At 54.8% G+C, this 23,813-nt stretch overlaps 1 protein-coding gene and 1 long non-coding RNA gene across 2 annotated transcripts in view; both read left to right on the top strand.

Moving 5' to 3' along the window:
• The first annotated feature begins 110 nt into the window (after nt 1-110).
• On the top strand, nt 111-6,372 carry CRABP1 (cellular retinoic acid binding protein 1). Its single transcript, XM_040493425.1, has 4 exons — nt 111-242; nt 761-939; nt 2,826-2,939; nt 6,064-6,372. Exons 1-4 carry the CDS (start codon nt 173-175, stop codon nt 6,112-6,114), a joined length of 414 nt encoding a protein of 137 aa, XP_040349359.1. The 5' UTR covers nt 111-172; the 3' UTR covers nt 6,115-6,372.
• Nucleotides 6,373-9,131: 2,759 nt separating this feature from the next.
• The window catches only part of LOC121042248 (uncharacterized), a 29,677-nt gene continuing 14,995 nt past the window's right edge, over nt 9,132-23,813 (top strand). The window contains exons 1-2 of the long non-coding RNA XR_005796046.1: nt 9,132-9,190; nt 20,985-21,063. This is a non-coding gene — a long non-coding RNA (uncharacterized LOC121042248). The remainder of the gene's footprint in view (nt 9,191-20,984; nt 21,064-23,813) is intronic.

Raw genomic sequence — 23,813 nt, 5'->3', positions numbered from 1 at the left:
GGGGCGGGGCGGGGGCGGGGCGGGGGCGGGGCGGGGGGCGCCCTCCCCGGGACTTCGGGCGCGCGGGCTGGGCGCAGAGCGTCAGTCTCCGCCCTGCAGCTGCAGCGAGCCAGCCGCTCCGTCGCCGCCCGCAGCCGTCCGCAGCCGTCCGCAGCCGCCCGCAGCCCGCGCCATGCCCAACTTCGCCGGCACCTGGAAGATGCGCAGCAGCGAGAATTTCGACGAGCTCCTCAAGGCGCTGGGTAAGCCGCCGCGGTCGGTGCGCGCCTGCGAGGGCGAGCGGCCCCGAGGCGCCCCGGAGCCGCGGGGGTGGGCTCCGGGACCGGCCCGGGAAGCGGGGAGTCCCCGGGGCGAGGGCGAGGGCGAAGGGAGCGTCCCAGGGCCACCCCGTGGGAGCTCCGGCGAGGGCAGCCCGGGAGCCGCGCGCCCCGCGGACGAGCGCTGGAGGCTGGGCGCCTTCCCCCGACGGTTCGGCCTCGTCTCGTGCTGGAGCCGCGCAAGGGGGGGATCCTCGCCGGAGTCCGGGACGGGTCAGGGCCTTTACACTGGGAGACTCGAGTTCACCGTGCTGCTCGGGAAAAGCCGCTTACCCCACCCCAACCCCCACCCCGAGCGTCAGCGTCTCATCTCGGAAATCCGGGCGAGGGTCGGGGGAGGAGTGGGTCCGTCCTGAGGTCCCTGTCTGTGGTCGGAGGGTTTGGAGAGTGCCGGGCCGGCCCTGGGACCTGAGCCCCCGGCGCGGCCCTCCGGTCCCGCGCAGGTGTGAACGCCATGCTGCGGAAAGTGGCGGTGGCGGCCGCGTCCAAGCCGCACGTGGAGATCCGCCAGGACGGGGATCAGTTCTACATCAAGACTTCCACCACGGTGCGCACCACCGAGATCAACTTCAAGGTCGGAGAAGGCTTCGAGGAGGAGACTGTGGACGGACGCAAGTGCAAGGTGAGGCCCCGCAGCCGGGCGGCGTTCCGGATCCCCCCATCCCCACCCCCACCCCCACCCCCGGGCCGCCGCAGCCTGTGGCGCGCTTTCCTTGCAGCGCGCGCACAGGCCGTTTGCAGGGAGGATTTGTGCTAGTGGGTTGCCCTGGGCTGGGGAGAGGGTCTGCCCTCACCCCGCTACGCCACGCCACCCCACCCCACCCCCGATCCGCCCCGCCCCGCCGCGCTCGCAGCCGCGCGGGAGCTGCGGGAGTCCCCGGGCGGTGGCGTCCGCAGCGGGAGCGGGTGCGGGTGCGGGTGCGGGTGCGAGCCCAGGCGCTGGCGCTGCGGCGCGGAGGTAGCTGCAGGGGCCGCAGGTCCGGGTTGCGCCGTCGCCACGTCTCCTGTCGCAGGTGGAGCTGCAGCGCTCGCCTCCCGCCCGCGCCCCCCCGCCCCCCGGGGACGCTCCGGATCCAGCTTAGGCAGCCTTTTGGGCAGGCACCTCTCCGTCTTAAAGGAAAGGCGGAATCCTTCCAAAAGCAAGGCAGATTCTGGCGGGGAGAAGGGCTTTCTTAGTCCTCAAGAGCAAGACTTTTGTATTTCTACGTATATCGGCCCCAGGGATGAACCAGCGGACTGAAGCGAGCGGCTGTACATTCCTTTTTTAGATGGGCAAAAATTGCGTATCATTGATCTCTGGAATAGAGTGGGGGGACAGATGGAAAAAAAAAATCGCTGCTGCTACCTTTTCTTAAAAAAGTCTCCCTCCTATTACAGTGTTAACAACAAAAAAAAGTTGGAGAAAGTGAGAAATTGATTTTCACCTTTCCTGAGTGTCGCCTATTTGATCTGCAGGGTGGGACTCTCTGGGCACTGGGTTTGAGAGAAGGACACAGAGACACAGCCCCCAGGAGGTGACCCACGTGACAATATTTGGCCCACAGAATTGGCATGGCCAGAAAACGATGTCCGGGGTTGGAGCTGCCAGGATCTGAGCCTCTAGTCACTGTACCGTTTGTAAAAAACAAAAGAGTGGGTAGAGGTAGTAAGAGTGAAGGTCTGGGAGTCACTAGGAGACAGCCTGGCAGTCAGCAGGGCTCAGTTGGGGACATCACTGGTGGCTACTGCCAGTGACAGTGATTCCTATAAAAACTCAAAGGCTCACGCAACAGCCTGGAAAGTTGGGGCTTTTTATTCCCCAGATGCTAGTGAGAAAGTGAGTATGTGCACATTCCATATCCCCCTCCCCCAACCCCCCACCCCCACCCCTGCCCTACCCAGCTGTAGAGCATTTTGCTTTGTGCAGATACTGGGGAAACTGCAGGGCATGCCCCTTTCACCTCCCACCTCCAACATGATTCCATGTTCCTAGAGGGATGTAACCTGGAAAGTGGCAGCGTTTTATCCTCAGAGCCGGAGATCCCCGGGTTTATCAGCAATCTGAGGGCAAACAGAAAAGAAGATGTTATCCCAAAACCGTGCAGGGAGGAGCACCTGGCCTGTTCGTTCTGTGTGTGGTTATAAATATGGTGTCTCGGCAGTTCTAAAATTGTATAGTTCGGATGTGAAGGTTCTTGTCCTTAATATCCCAATTGCTTGAAGGGCTAGTCCATTTTGACACAAATGAAACCCTGCATGCTCTAATTTTATTCCTGGAGATGTAAAGCATGGGTCAGCGATGTGTGAGTGTGAGTGCAGGGGTGGGATACAAAGTATATTTATACCCCATAAAATCCGTGACCAGCCCTCTGGATCTGGACTCCACAGGGTGCAGCACGGGGCTGCGTGCCCCGCTGACAGGGACCATGTGTTGCTTTTCTCCACAGCAGTGACTCTGGTGTTCATTGTTGTCTCTGCTCCCGCTGCCAAGACCGTAATTAATGTCACTAATGGTTTTCCCACCCGCAGAGTTTGGCCACTTGGGAGAATGAAAACAAGATCCACTGCACGCAAACTCTCCTCGAGGGCGACGGCCCGAAAACCTACTGGACCCGTGAGCTGGCCAACGACGAGCTCATCCTGGTGAGGCGCTTGGGCCCTAGATCGAGCCCGCAGTCCCCAGATGACGCCCACAGTGGGCCGTGAGAACGCAGTCCTCCCTCACCCAGAGGGACTCTGTTTGCCCTGGGTTAACATTGGAGCGGAAAGCTTGAGGTGACAGTTTAAGTCAGAGGAAATCATTGTTACGTGTGGGAGGAGCACAGTGCAGAGGCAGAGCAGGGCCAGAGGCGGGCTGCAGTGGCCGCACTGTGCATCCCCATGGCGACGTGGTGGCTCGCTCTGAGCCAGAGTGCTTGGGCTCTGGGAGGTCGCAGGGTGTTTCACTCTGCAGAAGAGTTGTTTTTTTTTTTTTTTTTTCTTCCCCCTCCTCATCCCCCATTTCACTGCCAGAGAAAGATTTCAGGAATTTTAATACGTCAGCACTGGGAGCCTTTGAGAGCATTTTTACCCCTAGACTTACTTACAAACTGCATTGGCCTTAGGGAGCCCCCGCACGTAATGCTAATTCGGGGAGTGTCCGAGTGCAAGTGTGACACAGTGTGGCGGTGGGGCTTTACAACTGGAAAAGGTGGGCTCAACTTAAAGATACTCAGATTAAAACAATTTAAACATTCCTGGCCACACAAAACGTACCTGGTGAGGCCAAGTTAGAAACCCCTGTAGTTTAATCACACACCTCCTTCTCCTTTACTTTCGGTGTTGGGGGCAAAGGAAGACAGGGAGGACAGGGCAATGCTCATGTCACTGTCTCTTTATGTTTCAGAAGAGACCAAGCTTTCCCTGAAATAACTCCACCCCCCACTGCCTCACCCCCCCCCTTTGTTCTCTATCATGCATATTGTTACCATCTCCCCTCTAAGACGGCTCCTCCTCGGCCCGCCCGTCGTAGCAAATGTCACCCTGTAGTCTTGGGTAGGGAGCCAGCGGAGTGGGACAGCCACCCTGTGTGACCTGGGCGTGGTCCTTCCCTTCCCGAGCTGTAGAATGAGGCCTTCCACCAACACGTGACCCCGGTGTCGCCCTCAGCCCTGAAATTGCATGTTGATCTTGTCTCTGCTACTTTCATTGAGGCTGCTTGAGCTGGTTTCTCCTGTCCTTCCCCCGCAATGATCCGAGTACTTTCTGCTTTTATGGAGAAGGCACTGGCTTCCTTTGCAACCTGGTTAATGCTGTTTCCAGGGAAGGAATACTTGATGGGGTTGGGGGAGCAATCTGAGGCTGACACATGGGAGTTTAGGAGAAGAAGAAACAAAAGCGTCACCGGTACCAGAGCCAGCAAAGACCTCCAGAGTTCTGGAGCATGGCTGAGGGCCGGCCGGTTTGCTGTACAAGAAAGTGTGATTTTATTAACCTTGTAACATCCCAGCGGCCAGAGCACGGTCTGCTGGAAGGACTCCAGCACTCCCACCCCCGCCCCGTTCCGCTGTGCGTCCTTCTCTGGCTCAGCCGACGACCGTGAGCCTCAGAGGGAGCATGAATTCTTGGCATCTGAGACCTGAAATACGGGCTTTTGTTTCAAGGCTTGTTATCGTTAATAAACCAAAATGCAGGGAGATGCTGTCTCTTTAACAAGAGGCAAATTATCCTAGTTAAGTTGAAATAAGCTTTTCCAGTGCCAACAGCAAATTGTCCCCTGGGGCTGTAAGCCGCCTTCTGTGAAACAGTATCTTCCCTCAGACCACTCCGGAACATTCTAGAGTTTCTTTCAGGAACCTTTCAGCATGGCTGCAGGCTGAGAAAGACATCCCAGATGTGATTGGAAATGTAATTTGCTTCTTGAATCATGAAGCCACTTGTTGGCCTGGGTGAGGGGTCAGATGCTAGGGTGGTCACAGCACACGGAAAGAGTCAAACCCCCAACCACTCCGTGGCCGTCGAGCTGAAAGGTCGGCACATCTAGAGGTGAATTTCGGTGGGCCCCCTGCCCTCCTTCGCCGGACAGAGAATTGTCTGCAGACAGAGGAGGTGTCCAGAGCAGGGAGCACAGGACAGCTGTGCCCGTGTGACCAGGAGCCCCTACTTGGAAAAGAAGTTGGTGATGGGCATTTGCTTCCTTAGTGTCACTCATAACTGGTATTTCCCTGAAACGCACATCAAGATCATGTCCTAGCACATGTTCCCTGAGAGCCATCTCACAGTCAGCTGATGGGCCCAGACCTGAAGGCCCAGGTTTATCCAGGCTCTCAGCCTCTCTGGGGCCTCAGGCCCCTCTGAGAATCTGAGAGATAGGCCCCCCCCCCCCCCCGAAAAGTGTATGTCTGCAGACATGTCCACATCAGGTCTTCAGACTGGAGAATTTTGTTTTTTGGTTTTCTTTGTTAAAACATACTCTTTACCTCTTCTGACCACTTGTGAGAGCCCAGGAGGCAGGCCTGTGAATAACTGCTACTTTGGGGGAGAGTTAAGATAAACTTAACTTCTGGGTGATACCATCTCAGGGCCCAGAAGGAAAATCTGTCTGTGGAGCGATTTGTGCCCTCCCCATAGCAAACAGATAAACAAACAAAGAGCCATAGAATTTTAGCTGGAAAGAGCCTCTGGGGTCATCTTGTTCTATTCCACCCCTCCCACTCCAAACCAGCAAGGGAGGCAGGGACCTGCGTGCCCGGCTTTCCCAGCCATGTGCTGCAGAGCGGGGTCTGGAATCCGCTCCTGCTCAGACCAGTTCTCTAGCGTGCAGGTGACTGAGTGTGGGCAGCCACTTCCTGGAAGCTTCTTTATACCCTCCAATGCCGTCCTGCCCAGCTGTCCCCCGTCTCCCCCCCCCACCCCCCCACTGGCTACAGCTGTCCTGGCCCCTTGCTCTCCTGAGAAGACAGAACCACCCCTGAAACGTCCAATATGACTTCTCCCCGCTTTCAGTTTAATTTTTAAAACCAAAACATTTCTTAAGTCAGCATTCACAGGCTTCAGAAACAAAGGAAAACGCACAATTCTGCTCCCCAGCTGCCTCTCTGCCAGCGTGGAGCTTAAGAGAGAAAAACAGAAGAAAAAAAGACCTTGGCCGTTAGCATGAGCACATGGCACAGGAAATTGAATGTCTGTTACCAAGAGTTTTTAACAGGGCAGTAAGTGGCCTTATTAGCGATATGCTTTAAACAGTTTTTCACAGGCATCTGTTCTGATGGTTTTTCCTTTTCTGCAGACTTTTGGCGCCGATGACGTGGTCTGCACGAGGATTTACGTTCGGGAGTGAAGGTGGCCGGCTTCCTGCTGCTTTGGGGGTGGGGTGCATGTTCCCTGAGAAATGTCATAGGTCTGAGCTGCCAGTGGACCTTCCCTTACCCCATATCACCGTTAGGTGACCCCATGTTCCCTGCGACAGTGTGGTAGTGTCCCCCCCACCCCCCACCCCCCACCCCAAGGCCTCTGTACCTCTGAGTCCCTGGCGCTCCGTAGTCTGGCATCGCATGGTTTGTCAGTCATTAAACTGGTTGGCCACATTTCAAGGCTCTTCCTGTCTCTGAACTGCCTCTTCAGTTTCAGCACGGGGTTACCGTGTACCTGCTGTCTTAGCACTACGTGTTCTGTGTCGTGGTTGCAGCCTCAGCCTGCCGCCTAGTCCCGTGCCGGGTGCATACGGCAGGGGTGGAAGCTGGGCCCCCTCCACCTGGATCCGGACTACAGGTCCAGGTGTGCTGGGACCGCACGGCATTGTTTTCTAATTGGATTAGTCTGTATACTGGTGGTTCCCGGCAGGAAAGGGGGAGCACATTCAAAAGGTTAATTGAGGGGAGCTCAGAATAAAGGGACCGTTTACACAGGCATCTACAAGGACAGGATGAAGGCAATCGACAAAGGACAGGGCAGCACTGAGATTGGAAGTAGGGGAGCCATTACTCCCTTGCGCCTGGGACAGAGGGGTCCCAGACCAGAAGAGCTATAGCCTGGGAGGGAGACCACCATGTGGGAGCTGTGGCAGTGCACAGAAGAATGTAGTCACTGCCCAACCATGGCCCCCGTGTATGGGGGTGGGCAGTGGAGGGTGGAGGGTTCAGCTTGGCTTGGAGCTAGGGGGTTAAGTATCCTGACCTCCCAGCTTTCAGTCTCTGATCTACCTATGCTACCCACTGGCCAAACACAAGTGGAGCCTAGGGGTGCGGAGGGGCTGTCCCCCCTCCCAGGACAGAGTCAGGATATGTAGGTGGACAGCACTCCACAGTTGCCAACTCTTACACTGTAAAATCAGATTTCACATAAAACTCTGGATTTCTGTTTCCTGAAGAGAAATTTGGGAAAGCCTGACATTCCGGAACCAACATTCCCGCAGGGTCACAGCTGACAACTTCCCCCCCTTTTAAGTGGAGCTTGTACAGTCCACCACTCCGCGGACCCTGCCGTCATCCCTGCCCTCAGTTACTTTGTTTTCCTGGCTTCTTGGGCATCTCCTTGCTGTCTTAGGTATGTGGGTCTTGGTGGAGCCAGGCTAGAGTTAGCTGACCAACAGGGCGCAGGTATGGACGAGGCCAGAAGGTGACCCCCAAAGAGCTCATGTGCTTGTGAGGCAGACCTTAAGGCCCAGGGGCCACTACCTGAGTGTAAATGAGGACAAATTTACCTAAAACCTCACACCTCCGAAGTCCAGGGCCCCACTTTGCAACAGGGGAGCTCAGCCCCTCCCTAATACTCTGCTGCTAACACGGAACTGTGTGGGGAGGGCTCGATGGAGCTCACATCCCCCAGCCTGCCTGTTGGCCCTCTGTGGACTTCTCTGTCGTGCTGCCCTCCACGAAAGCACCAGTGGCTCCATTAACAGCCCTGCTTCCCAGGCCCTGAAGTATCAGAGCAAGGGCTGGGCTGGGGTCAGAGGAGAAAGACTGACACTGGGCTGTACACACGCCTGGGACCTGCCACCTCTGCATGTCCCCAGAACTTCTCAAAGCCCTTCATGAAAACAGCCCCAGTGCCCCTCGACAGTGGATACAGACGCCAGGACGCTCCTTCCATTTTGCTCTTTGGGGCTTAAGCACTTGCTAGAGACAGCCAAGCGCACACTCAGTACCCTGCACAACACAGTGTCCTGTGGCAGAGAGCAAGCACTAGAGACGTTGCTTGATGGCTTCTTGCGGAAAGAGGTCTGGAGTGGGGCCTGTGAGGGTGGGGAGGGTGCCGGAAGTGGTAAGCAGTGGAGAGGAAGGCCACGTGGAGGGCCAACCCGCGTGCGAGGGTGCTAGACTTGAGGGAAGTGAGGGGACCAAGCTGGCGGCACGGACAAGGGCTGGCCCGTCTGGACTCCACCGGCGGGTACTGAGTGCTCCTCCCTACGGACGGACTGAGCAAGGCCTGACATCCTCGTACACACACTTCCTGGCTCCTGCTGCAGCACCGGCTTCTCCAGACCCGGATTTGCTGCAAGAGGGACACTGCCCCCGCCGTTCGGTGCCCATCCCGGGTCCTGGTTGACGGGAGCATCCATTTCCGTCCTGTTCTTCAGGACACGTCCCATAGGGCACGTGTGTTTCCTTCCGATTTGTCTTTTCGGGAGATGAAGCACAGGTACAGTGACGGAGGCTACCAGCTGTAACCCCCACGTCAGCCCACAGGCACGAGGGCACGTCCGTCCGGGTGACGACGTGCGGTCACAGCAGCAGTGGTTCACTCAGAACATCGCTGCAGCCTCTTTCTCCTAAGTCCTGTTCCTTTCTCATTTTCCAGGAAAAAAAGGCACAGCGTTTCTCATTCCCTCTTGGCACACCCTGAGGGGACACTGGTGTTCCAGGGAACGCAATCCGGGAACTGTTGCTGCAGTCTTAAGCGTGTGCACACCTTGCGTAGGATACAGAGTTTACACACGTGTAGGATGAAAACCCACACAAAGATCACTGTCAGCGGACTCATCTCACTAAAAAAAAAAACACTGCTCCGCACGTGACACTCCGCTGCTCGGCAATCCCCGGGTCAAACAGCTGCCCGGCGTTCAAGGCCTTCCCCGATTTGGCCTCACCCGGTAAAATAGAAAACACAAGGGCCGCCTCCTGGGCACACCTTCAGTTCGCAAGCGCCAGAAACCCCCCCCGCAGCCAGTCTCAGCAGAAAGGAACGTGCTCTGCCCTGACGTCGAAGACGCGGAGCAGGCGGGGCACACCGCGAAGCCAGCTCCCTCTTGGCTTTCTGCTAGCGGTTCCGGTCACATGACCGCGTGGACCAATCACCGCTGGAGGCGGGGCGGGGCGATTGGCCATTCCGCGTCAGGTGACCGCGCCAGGCGGGGCCGAGCCTGTCGGGGAGGCCGGAAGGCGGTGGTGAGTGGGCCGAAGTTGGCTGCACCTTGGGTACGTTCTCCCCTGGGGCGGACGGGAAACCTGCCCGGGCTGGTTGGGGTGAAGGTTAGGTCAGTGGAGGTTCGCGGGGGGCCGAGGACTTTACCTACACCAGTGAGCCTGGCCCTGCAGCCGCCGGGGTCCCAACCCCCTCCCGCGCCTGGGCCTCTCGCACCGTTCCCGGTTTTAGTGTCCGCGATGGCCGCCCTCGGGGCCTCACCTCACTGTCCCGGCCCCGCGCCAGCCTCGCCGTTATGGCCCGCCTGGTGCTCACAGGGCTCCTGCGGTGGTCCTGTGCCGTCACTGCACATTGCCGGGGTCTGTGTCCTGTGCTGCCCGCCTGTGTGTTCCCCGAGGCCAGGACGGCTGCTTAACCATCTCTCCGTTCCTGCAGCGCTTGGCGATGGGGGTGCTCTGTAAACATGTGCTGATTATCTGACTGATGGGAAGTCGGAATTTTCTGCAACATCCAGGCCTCCCTGAACGGATGACCTCAAGTCAAGGCAGACGTGGGGGAGCACGTCTTTGGCAACAAGGCTAGCCCTTCAGGTGGGCACAGCGTGCCGTTAGTATTCGGTCTCAAAGGCAGTCGGGCAGGGATTCCAAGCCCCATTTAAAAGAAAAGTGAAAACGTTGCCTGCCGGGTCTCTTCCTAGCCCCTCTGCCTTGCCCGCCTCCCCCAGGAGAGGCCCCAGAAAGCCCAGGCTTGTTTTTCCAAGCTGCTCTGTAACTAGAGTTGACCATGCCACAGTATTCCGGCCAGTGAGACTTAAGGGGAAGTCTGCTAAGGAGCTTCTGGGAAAAATGTTTTCTTCCTGACGAGAGAGGAGAGCCCGAGAGTCTGGTGTGAGATCTCAATGCCTGGAGCTGATGCAGCCGTCTTCTACCTGTGAGGAAACGGCCAAGAGAATCTCGGAGATGCCAACCCAAAGTCGTTGGGATGATACAGTCCCTACCTCTCTGTGGAGGTATTGCTGTGATTAAAAAGAAAGGAAGAAAAAAAGCCCTTCTTTGTTTAAGCCAGTTATGCAGTGGCTTCCATTCTTGAAAGTAAAAGTGTTCCTAACTAATAAACCGAGTCATGGAAAGAAGGACAGAGGCCTGTCTTGCTTGCAGATTTCTAGGAAACCTTGTCTTCATGATGACGACCAGTGCGATGGAACACTAGCACAATGTGCCATCCTGCTCAAAGGAAAAAGTAATGTTGAAACATTTTATGCAAGATCCACTTCATTTTGTGACATCTTTCTCAGTCCCCTCTTCAACCTCTTATCACCATAATCGCCAGTGTGTGGGAGTAATCAAGGATGTGATCCGAGAAAATGTGGGGAAATAAGCCTGGAAATGCAGCCTTCACACCGTCAACCTAGCCCACCACACCTTTCAGAGGCATCAGCCCTGTCCGAGTGCTCTCCAGGGATTTTCCTGCCTCCGTGGCACTGTTACCGTAACCGCGTAGCCAACAAAGCCCTCAGTTGATGCCAGCAAAGCCCTCAGTTCTGTCGAAAATATCCCTTGCACCTATGTCTGCCCTCCCTACTGTCGAGGAAACACCGTGCCCCAGGGTGAAGGAAATGCAGTATGTTCTTGGTGAAAATTAGTCTTCGTGAAGTCCGCAAAGAGTTCATAACATGCAGCCCAGAGTGCGTTTGGAATCCCCTTTGACTACAAACTCTTAAATTGGACAGACAGCTGTGCTTCTCCCAATCCATCAGAGCCCCTCTGCGTTTATGCATCTCAGGTGTGGAGAGAGGGAACCCAGAAGTGAATCACCCAGGGTCGTTTCGGGTGCTTATCAAGATCCGTGGTGTCCCCCCTGCACTGCCCTGTCTTTTATTATTATTATTATTATTATTATTATTATTTCTTTTAACTCATAGAAAACTTCGAGCATATGTAACAGTAGAGGGAATCGTAGAATGATTCCCCATGCACCCACCACTCAGCTTCAACAACCTTCAAGGCCAATCTTGTTTCACTCTTTCCTCTCTTGAATTATTTTGAAGCAAATCCTAGACATTTTATGATTTCACCCAGAAATGTTTCAGCATATGTCTCTAAATGTTGATAATTACCTTAAAAATAACTATAACAAGGGGCGCCTGGGTGGTTCAGTCGGTTAAGCATCCGACTTCCGCTCAGGTCATGATCTTGCGGTCCCTGAGTTCGAGCCCTGCGTCTGGCTCTGTGCTGATAGCTCAGAGCCTGGAGCCTGCTTCCGATTCTGTGTCTCCTTCTCTCTCTGCCCCTCCCCCATTCATGCTCTGTCTCTCTCTGTCTCAAAAATAAATAAAAAAAGTTAAAAAAGAAAAAAAAAATTAAAAAAAATAAACGTTAAAAAAATTAAAAAAAAATACAATGATCACACCTTAAAGATTAAAAATAATTCCTAATGTCATCAAATATCCTGTCAATATTCACATTTTCCTGATTGTCTCATAACTTCCTTTGCCTGATTATTCAAATCAAGATTGGAAATAACCATACTTTGTGATCAGTTGATTTTCCTTTTAAGTCTCTTTTGGTCTACAAGTCCCCCTCTCCCTCATTTTGTTTTTTATGTATATTTTTAGAGAGACTGGTTGTCCCATAGAGTTGCTTGTAGTCTGGATCTTGATGATTACATTTCCACAGTGTTGTTCACTGTATTTTTGTAAATTGATAGTTAGGTCTAGGAGTCCAGTCAGATTCAGGTTGGATTTTTCCGGCAAGAGTATAGCAGGGCTGGTGTGCTATACTTCCTTGGAGGACCGTATGTCCAGCTCCTCTCTTCCTATGATGTTAGCAGCCGCTGGAGAGTAGATCCATGTGTTTGCTAGAGGTTAAAACATGGGGATATTCTATCATTTCTTCTTTTATGAGCTAGAATACTTCCATAAGAAGTTACTCACCCTCATCTACTGTGTGGTAATCCTGAGGTGTAGTTTAATAAGAAAAGCACAATAGATGTGTGATTCGTTCCTGTATTGACTGGTATTGACTGGTTTTCAAAGTAATTAGTTGGTTCTCCTAGCATTCTTCAAAGGCGACCAATGTGTTTTGGGTTTTCTTTTTAATCTTTTTCTTTGGATATCACTATGAATTTGTAGGTTGAAACCTACCTGACACAATTCACTTCACTACAGTTACTATCCTAGCGGGTGTGAGAGGTGGTCCATATTGGCCAGTGGGAGCCTCTTCGAATTCACTCTTCAGCCTTCTGGTAGGACCGTAGATGTCTTTGATGACTTCCTTGCCACTTGTGTGACAAGATGCCCCGAGTTCATCTGGTACGTTTCCTGCTTCGGACCTGGTACCAGCCATTTGTCCTAGGAGCCCTGCTTTTAGGAGGCACAATCGAGGGACCAGGAGAGGGGTCTACTTTTGATTCTAAGACAGAGCCAGAGTTTTAGGACCCAAGAGGCAGCTCACCAACAAAAGAGCTACTCCATAGTCCTCTGTTCCCTTTGTCTTTTGCCCAGGACGATGCTAAACAACATTCAGATGTTACCAACACTGGCCGGCCAGCTCCTTTCCTTTTTACTCAGAAATCTGAGCGGTTTCAGAGCAGCCCCTCTGTGACAGGGGATGGGGTGGAGGCAGGAGACTTGGACACATTTGCAGGCGGCTCAGCACCGAGCTCTGAGGGCAGTTGCGCCAGAGGGTGTGACTTGACGGACAGTGGTCGCTTCCAGTCAAACTCTCTACCTCATGGGAGGTGGGCTTACTGTTCCATTTCTTGCTAGGAATATTAAGCACAATTTCTGGGCAAACAGCAAATTCTCACAAGAATTCTGCAAACATTATGTGTTCTATCTCTGCCAACTGGGTAGTTTATCTTTCTGGAAAAGATACTGACAGGACTTGGAGACATTTACATAATGAAAAAATAGATGACAGTCACAACTTTTTAATTCCATTTGTTCCACAAGAGAGGAAACTCCTCACTTACGGTGAATGAAGGGCAGGGACTTGGGGTGTTCCTGAAGTGGACTTTGGCTCGGTCTCAGAACAGTCACACTCAGCGGAAGGGGGATTTCGGGATGCCAGCATAAAAAAAAATTAGCTTCGGAAACAATGTCTGGGAAATATTGACTCACGAACTCTTGCAAGGAATATAATGAAAAATGAAAACTCTGAGAAAGTTTGAGCAAAAATTCAATTCTCAAAGATACATGGAATAATGTTAACATTGGTTGTTGTTTTTTTTCTCTTCCCTAGTATCAGGAGTAGGTTCAGAAAAATATTAAGTTCCCTGTGACCATTAAAAAAAAAAATAAACCAGTGGTGTGATTCAATGCCAAGAGCACATCAGGGACCAGAGCTGTAAACCCGGCTCACTGACCTGCTGCATGATCCTGGCCGGTCCACATCCCTCCTTGGGCCTCCGACTGCCCCTCTGTGCCACACAGAGGACAGAGGCTGGACTGGCCGCGTGGGATCCGCCAACGAGAGCCCGCCGTGTCCACCCATAAGGAAATGGTTAAGTCGACCACGATAAGCCCAATCATGGAATTCTCTCCAGCTGTTAAACAGAATGAGGTAGTCATATGTGTGCTGGTGTGGAAAGATGTCCAAGCTATGTTAAGTTTAAGAGGAAAATGAGTGATGATCTAGTTTTATGGGAAAAAATAAAAACTATATGCTTAGCCCTTTCCAGGAAAAACAAAACCCTAGATGAGACACACCAAACCGTTAATAGCAGTTACCTCGGAGGACTGGCCTTTTTTACTCATTATTTCTGTATCATTGGAATTCGTTTAGAATGGGCATGTATCACTTTTGAAATTTTAAACACATTTTTCATTTAAAAAGTGAGCGAGTCGGACCCTCTAGGTGTGGGTTGGAACCCATGAATCTGAATTTTTATGAATTTTTTGTTTTCTAAGTGATTTCAGATAGAACGACTGAACCAATGTCCTCGAGTTCTCTTGCAGCTCCAAGACTTGACCCCCGCCCCCCCAAGTTCATTTGACTTGTGACCTTGGAAATAGGAAGAGAAGGACCAAACAAGAAAAGGAGACAGCAAGACAGAAGGCATAGTATTGGAAGCACGAACAATGACAGCACTGTTTCGGCTCCCCGTTTCCAGCGCCCCCTTCACACAGGTGCCCCGTGTGACACACACAGCAGTCCTGGGGCAGGACAGGCATTACCGGTGTCCCCGTTTGCATGAAGACACTCAGGCTCAGAGTGGTTAAGTCGCCCAGCTGATAAATGGCGACCATTCACAACCTCAGGCCGTCTGGCCCCGGAGCCGGTGCGTTTTCCCCTGCATCCGCCATCAGGGACGTGAAATATTTTCCTTACTATGGTCATCAAGGATTGTGTTTGTGGTTTAATGGTATCGATGGGAAAAAGGGGGAAAGGAGTGAGGAAGAGGGCATAGCATAACTGACGTTTACTAAGGGCTCTCTGTGTTCCAGGTCCTGTGCTAAGCGCTTTTCATAGCATTACTTTTAATCCTACAGCAGGCAGCCAGGAAGGTACTGTTTTCACCCCCATTTTACAGATGACCAAACTGAGGCTCAGATTAAACAACTTTGCCCTAACTGAATAAAAGCTGGCAGTGGGACTGAACCCAGGTCTTCCAGCTGAAGGCAAGCCAAGAGCAGGGAGGTGGGGAGAAGGAGAAGTGGAAACGTTCCTCAGGCTCCACGGGGCGCCTGTGTCTCAGGGCTGTCATCGCCCCACACAGCAAGAGTCCCGGGGGCGTTCGTGAAGGAAAGCGCAGCCTTACCGCCCGGCCCAGCCGTGCCGGGACGCGAGCCAGCCTCCCTCCCTCTCGTGGTGGATTTCCTTTGCCTACGATGATAGGTATCCAGTTTCACCAAAGGTCCCCAGCTCCGGGATCTGGTTTTAATCAGGAGCTGCAGCTGAGCCCTAGCGCGGTTGTCCTCGGTGAGGCCCAGATGGAGCCCAGCCACCTTCTCGTCCCCAGAGGTCTCCTGGAGAAAGCTTTGGCCTTGGGTAGTGGCCCTCTGGAGGCGCTGTTCAAGGCCCCTTCCTCTGGGCAGTGTCTCCAGCGGCTGGGCAGAGGGACACAGACAGAAGATCCAGGGGATCCAGCCAACAGCCTCTCATGACCAAAACGGAGGGCTCACATTCCTCTGTGATCGTCACGCTGTGGTGCTCTCCCCTGCACGTCCTCCGCCAGCCTGGAGGGGCAGCTTGGCCAGACCTGCTGCTCCGGTGGAGTCGGTCTCGGGCCAGATGACACAGACGAGGAATCACATCGGGACAGCTGTGTGGCCATGTCTGAGGCAGAAGCCATGAACCTGTGGGCACACAAATAACTTCTGACGTATCGCCGCCAGTTCACGGAGAAGTAGGCGTTTGAACTAGGAGATAAAGGGTAAGGAGGGTTCACGCAGTACTGAAGCGCCAGGTCAAGGGAAGTGTGGTAGACTTGGTGGCACCCCAGCAGTAGTCTACACGGCCGCCTCCACCTGAATTAGATAAAGGGGCCCCTTCTGGGCAGACACAGAAGGCATCCCGTCCTCTGTGCAGTGCGCGAAGTGTGCAACTGGGCCATGACAGCTAAATTTTGTCTTCCTTTCACGTTTTCTTTTCCCCTTCTGGGGTGATTGGTTCTGGGTAGGGCATGTGATCCAAGTTAGGCCAATTAGAACCCTCTTTGGGGCTGCAGTCCAAGCCTTCAGGAAAGAGATGCCCTCTTTTGACTTTTTTGGTTTGCCGGCTCTGAGTGTTAGTTAAGCCTGGAGCTTTCGAGCCGTCGGGTGTTACTTTTGGGGAGACGCTGTCTGAGAATGAAGCCAACACAGAAAAATACACAGCTGAGAAACAGAGAAAGAGAGAATTCTGGTATTGTTTGATACTCTTTAAACTCGCTCCTAGAACATTCCAGTTACAAGAACCAGTAATTTCTCTTTTTTGTTTAATCTAGTTTGAGTTTTTATGCCTACAATCAGAAGAACTAGCCATTATGGAAAGAATTGCTGGGATTCAAGCCAGTGGACCCAGAGCCTTTAGTGCTTTGAAAACCCAAACCAAGAAAGCTCTGGCTGGGGGCCTCGAGGCTTTCGAGATTGAGAGCCGGGGATGAGAACATAGGGGTGGGGACCGGATGGGGCTCCACTAGCAGCCCTGCCCAGGTGGCGACTCCCTGTGCGCTCACTGCCGCCCCGGAGCCAGGGGAGGGGGCCAGGCAGCTGGGACGTGGGCTGGCTACTCCACCCACGATGGGGCTGAGCCTCAGCTGAGGGGCTGGTGTCTGAGCTTGGGGCGCAGCAGGGCCCCGGTGTCTGGGGAGGACCAGGGGCAGACAGCTGCCTAGTGAGTCAGCAGGAAGACGGTGTTTGGTGAGCTCCTGGGAAATCTGATGCTCTCGTTTCGTGTAAGGCAGTCCGCTCTCATGCCCCGGGGCCTTTGTATGTGCCCATCCCTCCGCCTGGGACACCCTCCCCACTTTGTCATCTGACAGACCTCTAGTCTGCCTTCGAAATTCAGCTTGAGGGACACCTGGGGCAGTGTGAAACCGCGGGTGCAAACTGCCCGCCTCCTCCCGTCAGGAGGCGTGCGTATGTCCTCATGCCTTGGTCGGGTTGGTCTTCTGACATTGACTTTGACCGGTCCTAAGTGTGCGAGGTGATGCTGTGTCTCCTGAGGCTAAGTCCATAAAGGCCGTGCGGCAACCACCATGCTCAGTCGGGGCACTTGTTCTGGAGTCCCGGAGACGCCATAAGCCTGAGACCATGCTGGGGAGCCCACACGGGGCCCCTGTGGTTGACACTTCCAGCCGGGCCCACTCTTCACACAGACTCATCTTGCCCAGACATCACAGAGCAGGGTGGGCACAGCCCCACGGTGCCCGGTCCGGATTCCTAAGCCACAGAATCTGCAAGCACACAGAGGCTGCTGTGGAGCAAGAGGTGACTGGAACTTGAGCCTTGACTCGTCCAGGAAAACTTCAGTGTGTTTTCCTCGGTTTTTCTTCTCTCCCCGGAGTTCCTCACACGTTGCTCGGGCAGAGCCTTGACCACATCAGCTGCAATTGTTTCATTACGTGCCTGTCTCTTCTGCTGGACCGTGAAGTCCCAGGGAGGTCAGGGACCAGGGGATAGGAGGTAGGGACGTGTGTCTGTCTCCATGCCCGGGGGCTGCACTTAGGAAACACTAGCAGAGGGAGAGGGAGACAGGGTGGCTTGGGGAAGCTCTGTGCAGGCCCCGCCGACACAGGCAGCAGGACACACGCGGGCAGGGGAGCGCTACGGGACCCTACCGGACCCTAGAGGTGACACTCTGTGCTGGGGGTCACGGTGAGGCCCACGGCAGGATAACCTGAAGCCAGCGAGGTAAACACCAGCCGCAGGCTCCCGTCTGCACGACCGTGGGCGGCATCAGTCCCACGGGGGTGGAGTGGCCTCCGCCATGTGGTGAGGAGAGATCTGGGGCCAGGAGCCCTGCCTGGGTCATCTCCTGGGCTCCCCTTAGAAACAAAGGCATGAGGGGCACCATTCGGCCGTGGATCTGGTTGTCGTGATCCTGCAGGGCACCCAGTGAGTGGACTGCTGAGCAGAGGCTGTGCCAACAGCTCATCTGCCGACAGACCGGAGAGCCCCGCCTCGAGGGGGAGCTGCAGGCTGAGGCCCAGGGAGCTTGTCAGTTTCTTCTCTCCGGACGCGCACTCGGAATTTAGCCAGAAAGGAGTCCCGTGAACGTGGTAGCGGACGGTTCACCCCACTGCGCACCTGGCCAGGCAGGTCTCCACCCGGATCTCGAGACAGAAGGGCTGGCCCCGCGGAGCCCACGTCCCAGGCCGGCCCTGGCCAGACACGTGGGCACCCTCAGTGGAGCCTTGAGTGGCCGGTGAGGTTTCAGGACGGGGACACTTGAAGACAAGGAAGAGGGGACTCATGTTTTAGCCAGAAGCTGTTTTACAGTTGTTGGCACTAACCCTCATTGTAACTGATGAGATATTCACGGTCCTGCCTTGTAGCCAACCAAGCTGCGGTGGACGGGGTTTCAGTAAGGGGTGCTGCAGTCCATTTGGGGTCCCCTGAGGGGTGGGGGGGGGCAGTGTGGATGGGCAGAGACCTGTGGGCCGGTGGCCCCGCTGCTCCTGTCCCCCAGTGAGAGACCTGGGTGAGCCTGACTCTGTGGCCCACAAGCTGCACCCTGGCGCTCCCGGAGCCCGTCCGGTAAACAAGGGTTTCAGGTGGACCTTCCACTGCCCCCCATGCGGAGTGGTGAATACAGAGCGTGTCTGCGGGCCACCCGAGGCTCTGGGCTGCGAGCAGGCCTCTGTGAAATGGGCTGTGAGATGGTGGGGCAGGATGCGTCCCCTCCAGCTCGTGCTCCCCCCTCTCGTGCTCCCAGCCCGGCCGGGGAGAGGGGTGGTTTGAGGAGGACACTGGCGGAAGAGGCAATAAGAACTGCTGTGCTGTCCCCCGGGGGCCGTTACGGGAAGTGTGGGGGCAGATTTAGCAGGCGGGATACTTTCCAGTGAGAAAATACAACAGCCTTGCCCTTTCCAGTGGACCCACTGTGAATGTCAGGCAAGCATCTTGCTTCAAATAGGCCGTATGTGCTCATGGTGCAAAATTTAAAAGCCCCAAGGGGTCCCTAACATAAACTAGGTCTCCCTCCAGATCCCTGACTCCTGGAAGCAAGCCCTGTTAGCACCTCTTATGTGGCCCCGGGGAGGTTCTTTGCATTTCCTGAAGACACTTGTCATGCCGCAAGGTCGGTCGGTCGGTCGGTCGGTCGGTCGGTCGTGCTGCCTCCCAGCTGCACTCCGTGCCCCCTCCTCCTGCTCTTCTCCATACCCCAAGAGGCCGATCCTTACAGGCCCCCGTTTCCCAGGGCCCTGGGGCAGCCACTTGGGCTTGGGCTCAGCGGAGGAGAGGCACAGCGGGAGGTCTGGGGTAGGGGGGAAAAGCCCTCACTTCCCCTATCTCTCCGCGTTGGGTGGCCTCTCCAGCCGCAGCCGTGTGTCCTCCAGGGATGGGGGACGGCTCTGCAGCCCCTCAGCTCTGCCAGCAGCCTCGTTCTGCTTTGTCCTCCGTTTAGGGTACAGCGGCTTCCTCTGTGGCCCGTGCGGGGGCTGCCCCCCCACCCCCGGCTTGCCTCCTCAACTCTGGTACCACTTGCCCAACCCAGTTTCCTGAGTTAAATTCTCTCGGCCCGAAAAACCTTGACTGGAATCTGTTTTTCTAATCAGACTGATTCCCTCTTTCTTAAAGCTCCCGGTTAACTGCAAACTCTCCCAGATTCACCTAAGTATTTCCCTTTTTGTCCACCCAAATTGTGACTTTTAAACATGGTTCTGCATCTTCCTTCTGTGTTTACTGATGTACCTTGTAGGGTTGTTGTTACTTTTTTGTATCAACATAGAGCTCCTTGTGTTTTTTAATGGCCGCATAGGGTTCCTTTTGTTTGAGCAGTCCCCGTGATGAACGTGGAGACTTTTTCTAGGTTTTGCTATTAAAAATAACTTCTGGGGGCGCCTGGGTGGCGCAGTCGGTTAAGCGTCCGACTTCAGCCAGGTCACGATCTCGCAGTCCGTGAGTTCGAGCCCCACGTCGGGCTCTGGGCTGATGGCTCAGAGCCTGGAGCCTGTTTCCGATTCTGTGTCTCCCTCTCTCTCTGCCCCTCCCCCGTTCATGCTCTGTCTCTCTCTGTCCCAAAAAAATAAATAAAAACGTTGAAAAAAAAAAAGTTTAAAAAAAAAAAAAAACTTCTGGGTGAACATCCTTGGGCACAAGTCATGTCATCCGTGCGGAGGTCTCTCCTCAGGACACATATCTAGGAGTGCAAGTGCTGAGTGGGCACATTTGGGATTTTGACAGATGCCAGCTTAGCTTGCCCCGCAGAAAAACCGTGTGGACGCACAGCCCCCCCTAGGCGACGTGCCAGCCCGAGCAGGCCCTGCGTTGAGAGATTTGTGAGCCCCTGGTGTGTAAGTGTCTCGAATACTTGTCACGTGAAATCAGTACATGGAGAAGTGCCATGGGTGGCTCTGCCACCGACAGGCTGGATAGCCTCGACCAAAGTCCCTTGGATTCCATGATCTTGGAGACTCTCCCCCTCCTACCACCTGGGATCACGGCTTCCACACCTGGCAGAACATCAGAATCATTGGGAGAGCCTTAAAGATGACGGACCCTGGACTCCATCCAGGGATTCAGCTGCAGTAGGCCCAGGGTGGGAGCTGTGGTGGACTGTGAGCCACCACCCTGAGCCACGGCAGGGACAAGTGACTCTCCCCCAGCTGCTGGGAGGTGGGGTGCACCACCGTTGGCCCAATATGGGAAATAGCTCTGCTGGAGAGAGCAGCCCTGCCCAAGGCATGCCCAAGGCCATGCCCAAGGCCTTTCCTGGGCTGATTGCACCCAGTAACCGGTCCACATGGGGTGGACCCCATTACGCCAAGGGGACCTGGCCCCCTTACACCAACTCGGGACAGCTCAGAATGGCACATGGGGTCAGTGAGGCCTCCGCGGAGCTCAGTCTTCCCCCTCTGCCCAATCCTGATTCCCTCCTGGCTCTTCCACGAGTACTGATCCCAAAGCCACTTCCCTGAACTCCATCTCGGAGCAGGCTACCCTGTGATGAGGCCCCGGAACCTGTAGTTCAAAACTACAAAGCCCTCTGCGCCCGCCGGGGTGACATGACCTGTCACTTCTGCCCGCTGTGAAGGTTACTGTGGGTGTCTGAGATCTTCACGTTGTTACTTTCTTGGTGGTATAGACACCTTCTCAGAATGTTCGTAAATATGTGAAATATATGGATTATGGATGAACTCATTTTGGAATACGGTTATTGGCATTATTTTTTTAATTGCAATGTGGTATCTCTTTATTAGCCCATCAACTGAGGTCCAGCAGTGCGTCTGACAGAGGCCATCGTGGCGAAGCCGCAAAGAGCAGAAGCCGTATCTTAAGGTACCTACAGCAACTGTAGCGTGATACGAACCCTCAGTGATTTCTGTGGGGACAGAACCCAGGGCTGCTAGTGCGGCTGGCTTGTTGGCCGCGTTCATAATGAAGGGAAATGCTCAATTCGTCTAGAGGTTCAGGGAGATAAAGGTGTCCTTGTTTGTTGTGATCTAAGTCCACACCCCCCCGAAATTCTGTCTGCAAATCCTGCTCCTGTCGGTGACCTCCAGGAAGCCAGTGGGTCCCTTGGCCTTGTGGGTCCCTTGGTCTAGCATGTGTCTTGCCGTAAATCTCCTGGTGGGTTCTGCTGCCGGCCTGAGGGCAGGTGTACAAACAAGGAGTGGGCGGGATGTCCAGGGGCCTCTGCAGAGCAAGTGGAGCCTAGGGCACCGCCGAGCAGCACAGACAGAGCCCATGTTTCCCAGTTACGCCCAAGTGAGGCACCGTATTGTTTTCCAGATCATCCAGAGGGAATGCCTGTTCCTCCTGCTGGGTGTTGAGCCTCCTGTACTTCTGGCTGTGATGCTCCATGAAAGGCCGGCTATTGCCCGCCCTGGGGGGACGGCCCTCAGTCTAGGCCCACAGCAAAGGCACTGGCTGTAAATCAAGGGCAGAATCCATTCAGGGTGTGCTAACTCCTTCACTCCTCTAAGTACTTGATCCTGATCGTGGCTTATCTGCTCTGAGCTGTAACTCAGAATCTGTGTAATTAGCAGGGGGAGTATTTGCTGAGTGTCTTCACAAGGGACAGAAGAGGCAGAGCCCTGAGGGTGGCTGCAGGTGCCCTTGCTGGCTAAAGCGCATGCCCATCCCCCCAGGGCCACCTTGCTCTGAACAGTGTCGTGAGAAGGACATGTCTCCCTCCAGCCCCATCACCTACTAGGCAGTGACACTAGGAAATCATTCACGTCTTTTAGCCTCGGTGTTCTCACTTCTTTACAAAAATTCTTTTTACTCTTTATTTACTTTTAATTTTTTTTTTCAACGTTTATTTATTTTTGGGACAGAGAGAGACAGAGCATGAACGGGGGAGGGGCAGAGAGAGAGGGAGACACAGAATCGGAAACAGGCTCCAGGCTCTGAGCCATCAGCCCAGAGCCCGACGCGGGGCTCGAACTCACGGAGCGCGAGATTGTGACCTGGCTGAAGTCGGACGCTTAACCGACTGCGCCACCCAGGCGCCCCAGCTCTTTATTTACTTTTGAGAGAGACACGGACAGAGTGTGAGCGGGGGAGGGGCAGAGAGAGAGGCAGACACAGAATCCGAAGCAGGCTCCAGGCTCCCAGCTGTCAGCACAGAGCCTGACGTGGGGCCCAAACCCATGAACTGTGAGATCATGACTTGAGCCGAAGTCAGAGGCTCAACTGACTGAGCCCCTTGGGCGCCCCCTCAGTGTTCTCACTTCCACAACAGGACAACGGTGCACTGTGGCCCGTCTCACAGGGTTGTTGTGGGGCCTGAGTGAGAGCAGGTGAACACTGGCCTTTCGTGAAGTGAATTCACACAGATGGGAGGATACAGATGCTTCTGGGAAAGCAGGGCCGTGGTATACGGATGTGCGTGTGGTCAGCGTTCAAAGGGATCTGGCCTCCCGACCCCACTCGCCGGTGTCCAGCCTCCGTCTAGCCATTCCACTTGGCACAGGGCTGCGGAAAGCGTGCCTTTTTATAGTGTGCACGGTGTCCCTGCCTGCCCTTGCAAACAGGCCACGTTCAGCCAGAGGGTGGGAAATGAGCCTTCTGTTCTGTTATGGACTCTCATAGCTCTTAGACCATAATGGGGACATGGCTGCGACCATCTCATTCCTATTATCCTCAGAGATGACTTTTCAAAAACAGCAGATGGGTATTTTTTCTTTCTAACAGCTTACTACACGGTGAGTGCAGCTGCAGCCCAGAGGGCAGACTGTCTGCCAGCGAAGTGGCCGTGACCTGGCTGCGTGGCAGAGGGATGTCCACACTTGCCCTGTGGTACGCTCGCAGGCTCGAAGTCTTTCTCCTGACTCCGTGGGTCCTGAATATCCTGCTATTTTCAGCACAAAAACCCTGGTCTCTCTGACACCTGACACGGAGGACAGTCACCCAACATAGTTACCGGGACGCGGGGGTTGGGGTAGATAGCGGTAAGCTCTCCGCAGGGGCTGATGCCACGGAGTCCACGTCTTCTGCACCAAATGGGCGTCCTTCAGACTCAACCCCCTTGAAATCCACCGCAGTTTGGAGACCAGCAGAGGCAGGGCTGGAGAAGGCGTCAGCAGGGGAGGCCCCTTCTTCCAGCTCCACCCCCGGAGCCAGAGGCCCGGCCGGGGCCTAGAGGGGGCCTTCTCCCCAACGTGGGACACACAGCTCAGCCCCCCACCCCCCACCAGGCACTCCTTTCCAAGCCATCCTGGTGCAGGGCATGTGGTTCAGAGTACCAGTGCTGGGGTCAGGGTGGATCAGGGTTCGCCACCCCGTCCCCCTCCAGGAGCTCTGGTCCCATCTCATCGGCTGTAAGATGAGGTGACAACCACGCCTCCTTCCAGGGCTGGCATAGGACTGCCTGGCTGGGTGCAGGAGAACCCACAGCGCCCAGCTGCCACACCGCGCGTGCTCAGGCTGGGGTGGCGTTAGTGACAAGCCCACCTGCTCCTGGAGGCCTTTGTCTTTGTGGGTTTTGGATGGAGACCCAGCGGGGACACCTGGTTACTAGTCTTTGTGGGTTTTGGGACCCAGCGGGGACACCTGGTTACTAGTCTTTGTGGGTTTTGGGACCC

This window comes from Herpailurus yagouaroundi, unplaced genomic scaffold, assembly GCF_014898765.1.
Source record: "Herpailurus yagouaroundi ecotype Mexico unplaced genomic scaffold, PumYag 185, whole genome shotgun sequence".
Taxonomy (NCBI): domain Eukaryota; kingdom Metazoa; phylum Chordata; class Mammalia; order Carnivora; family Felidae; genus Herpailurus; species Herpailurus yagouaroundi.
Note: the sequence above shows the minus strand (reverse complement) of the source record. Positions and strands in the feature narration are given on the sequence as shown.

Bases quoted from the DNA above. Each gene is read 5' to 3' on its own strand.
- CRABP1 (XM_040493425.1), top strand. From the start codon at position 173: ATGCCCAACTTCGCCGGCACCTGGAAGATGCGCAGCAGCGAGAATTTC. The intron at 243-760 runs GTAAGCCGCCGC...GGTCCCGCGCAG, and splicing joins CGAGCTCCTCAAGGCGCTGG to GTGTGAACGCCATGCTGCGG. The intron at 2,940-6,063 runs GTGAGGCGCTTG...CCTTTTCTGCAG, and splicing joins CCAACGACGAGCTCATCCTG to ACTTTTGGCGCCGATGACGT.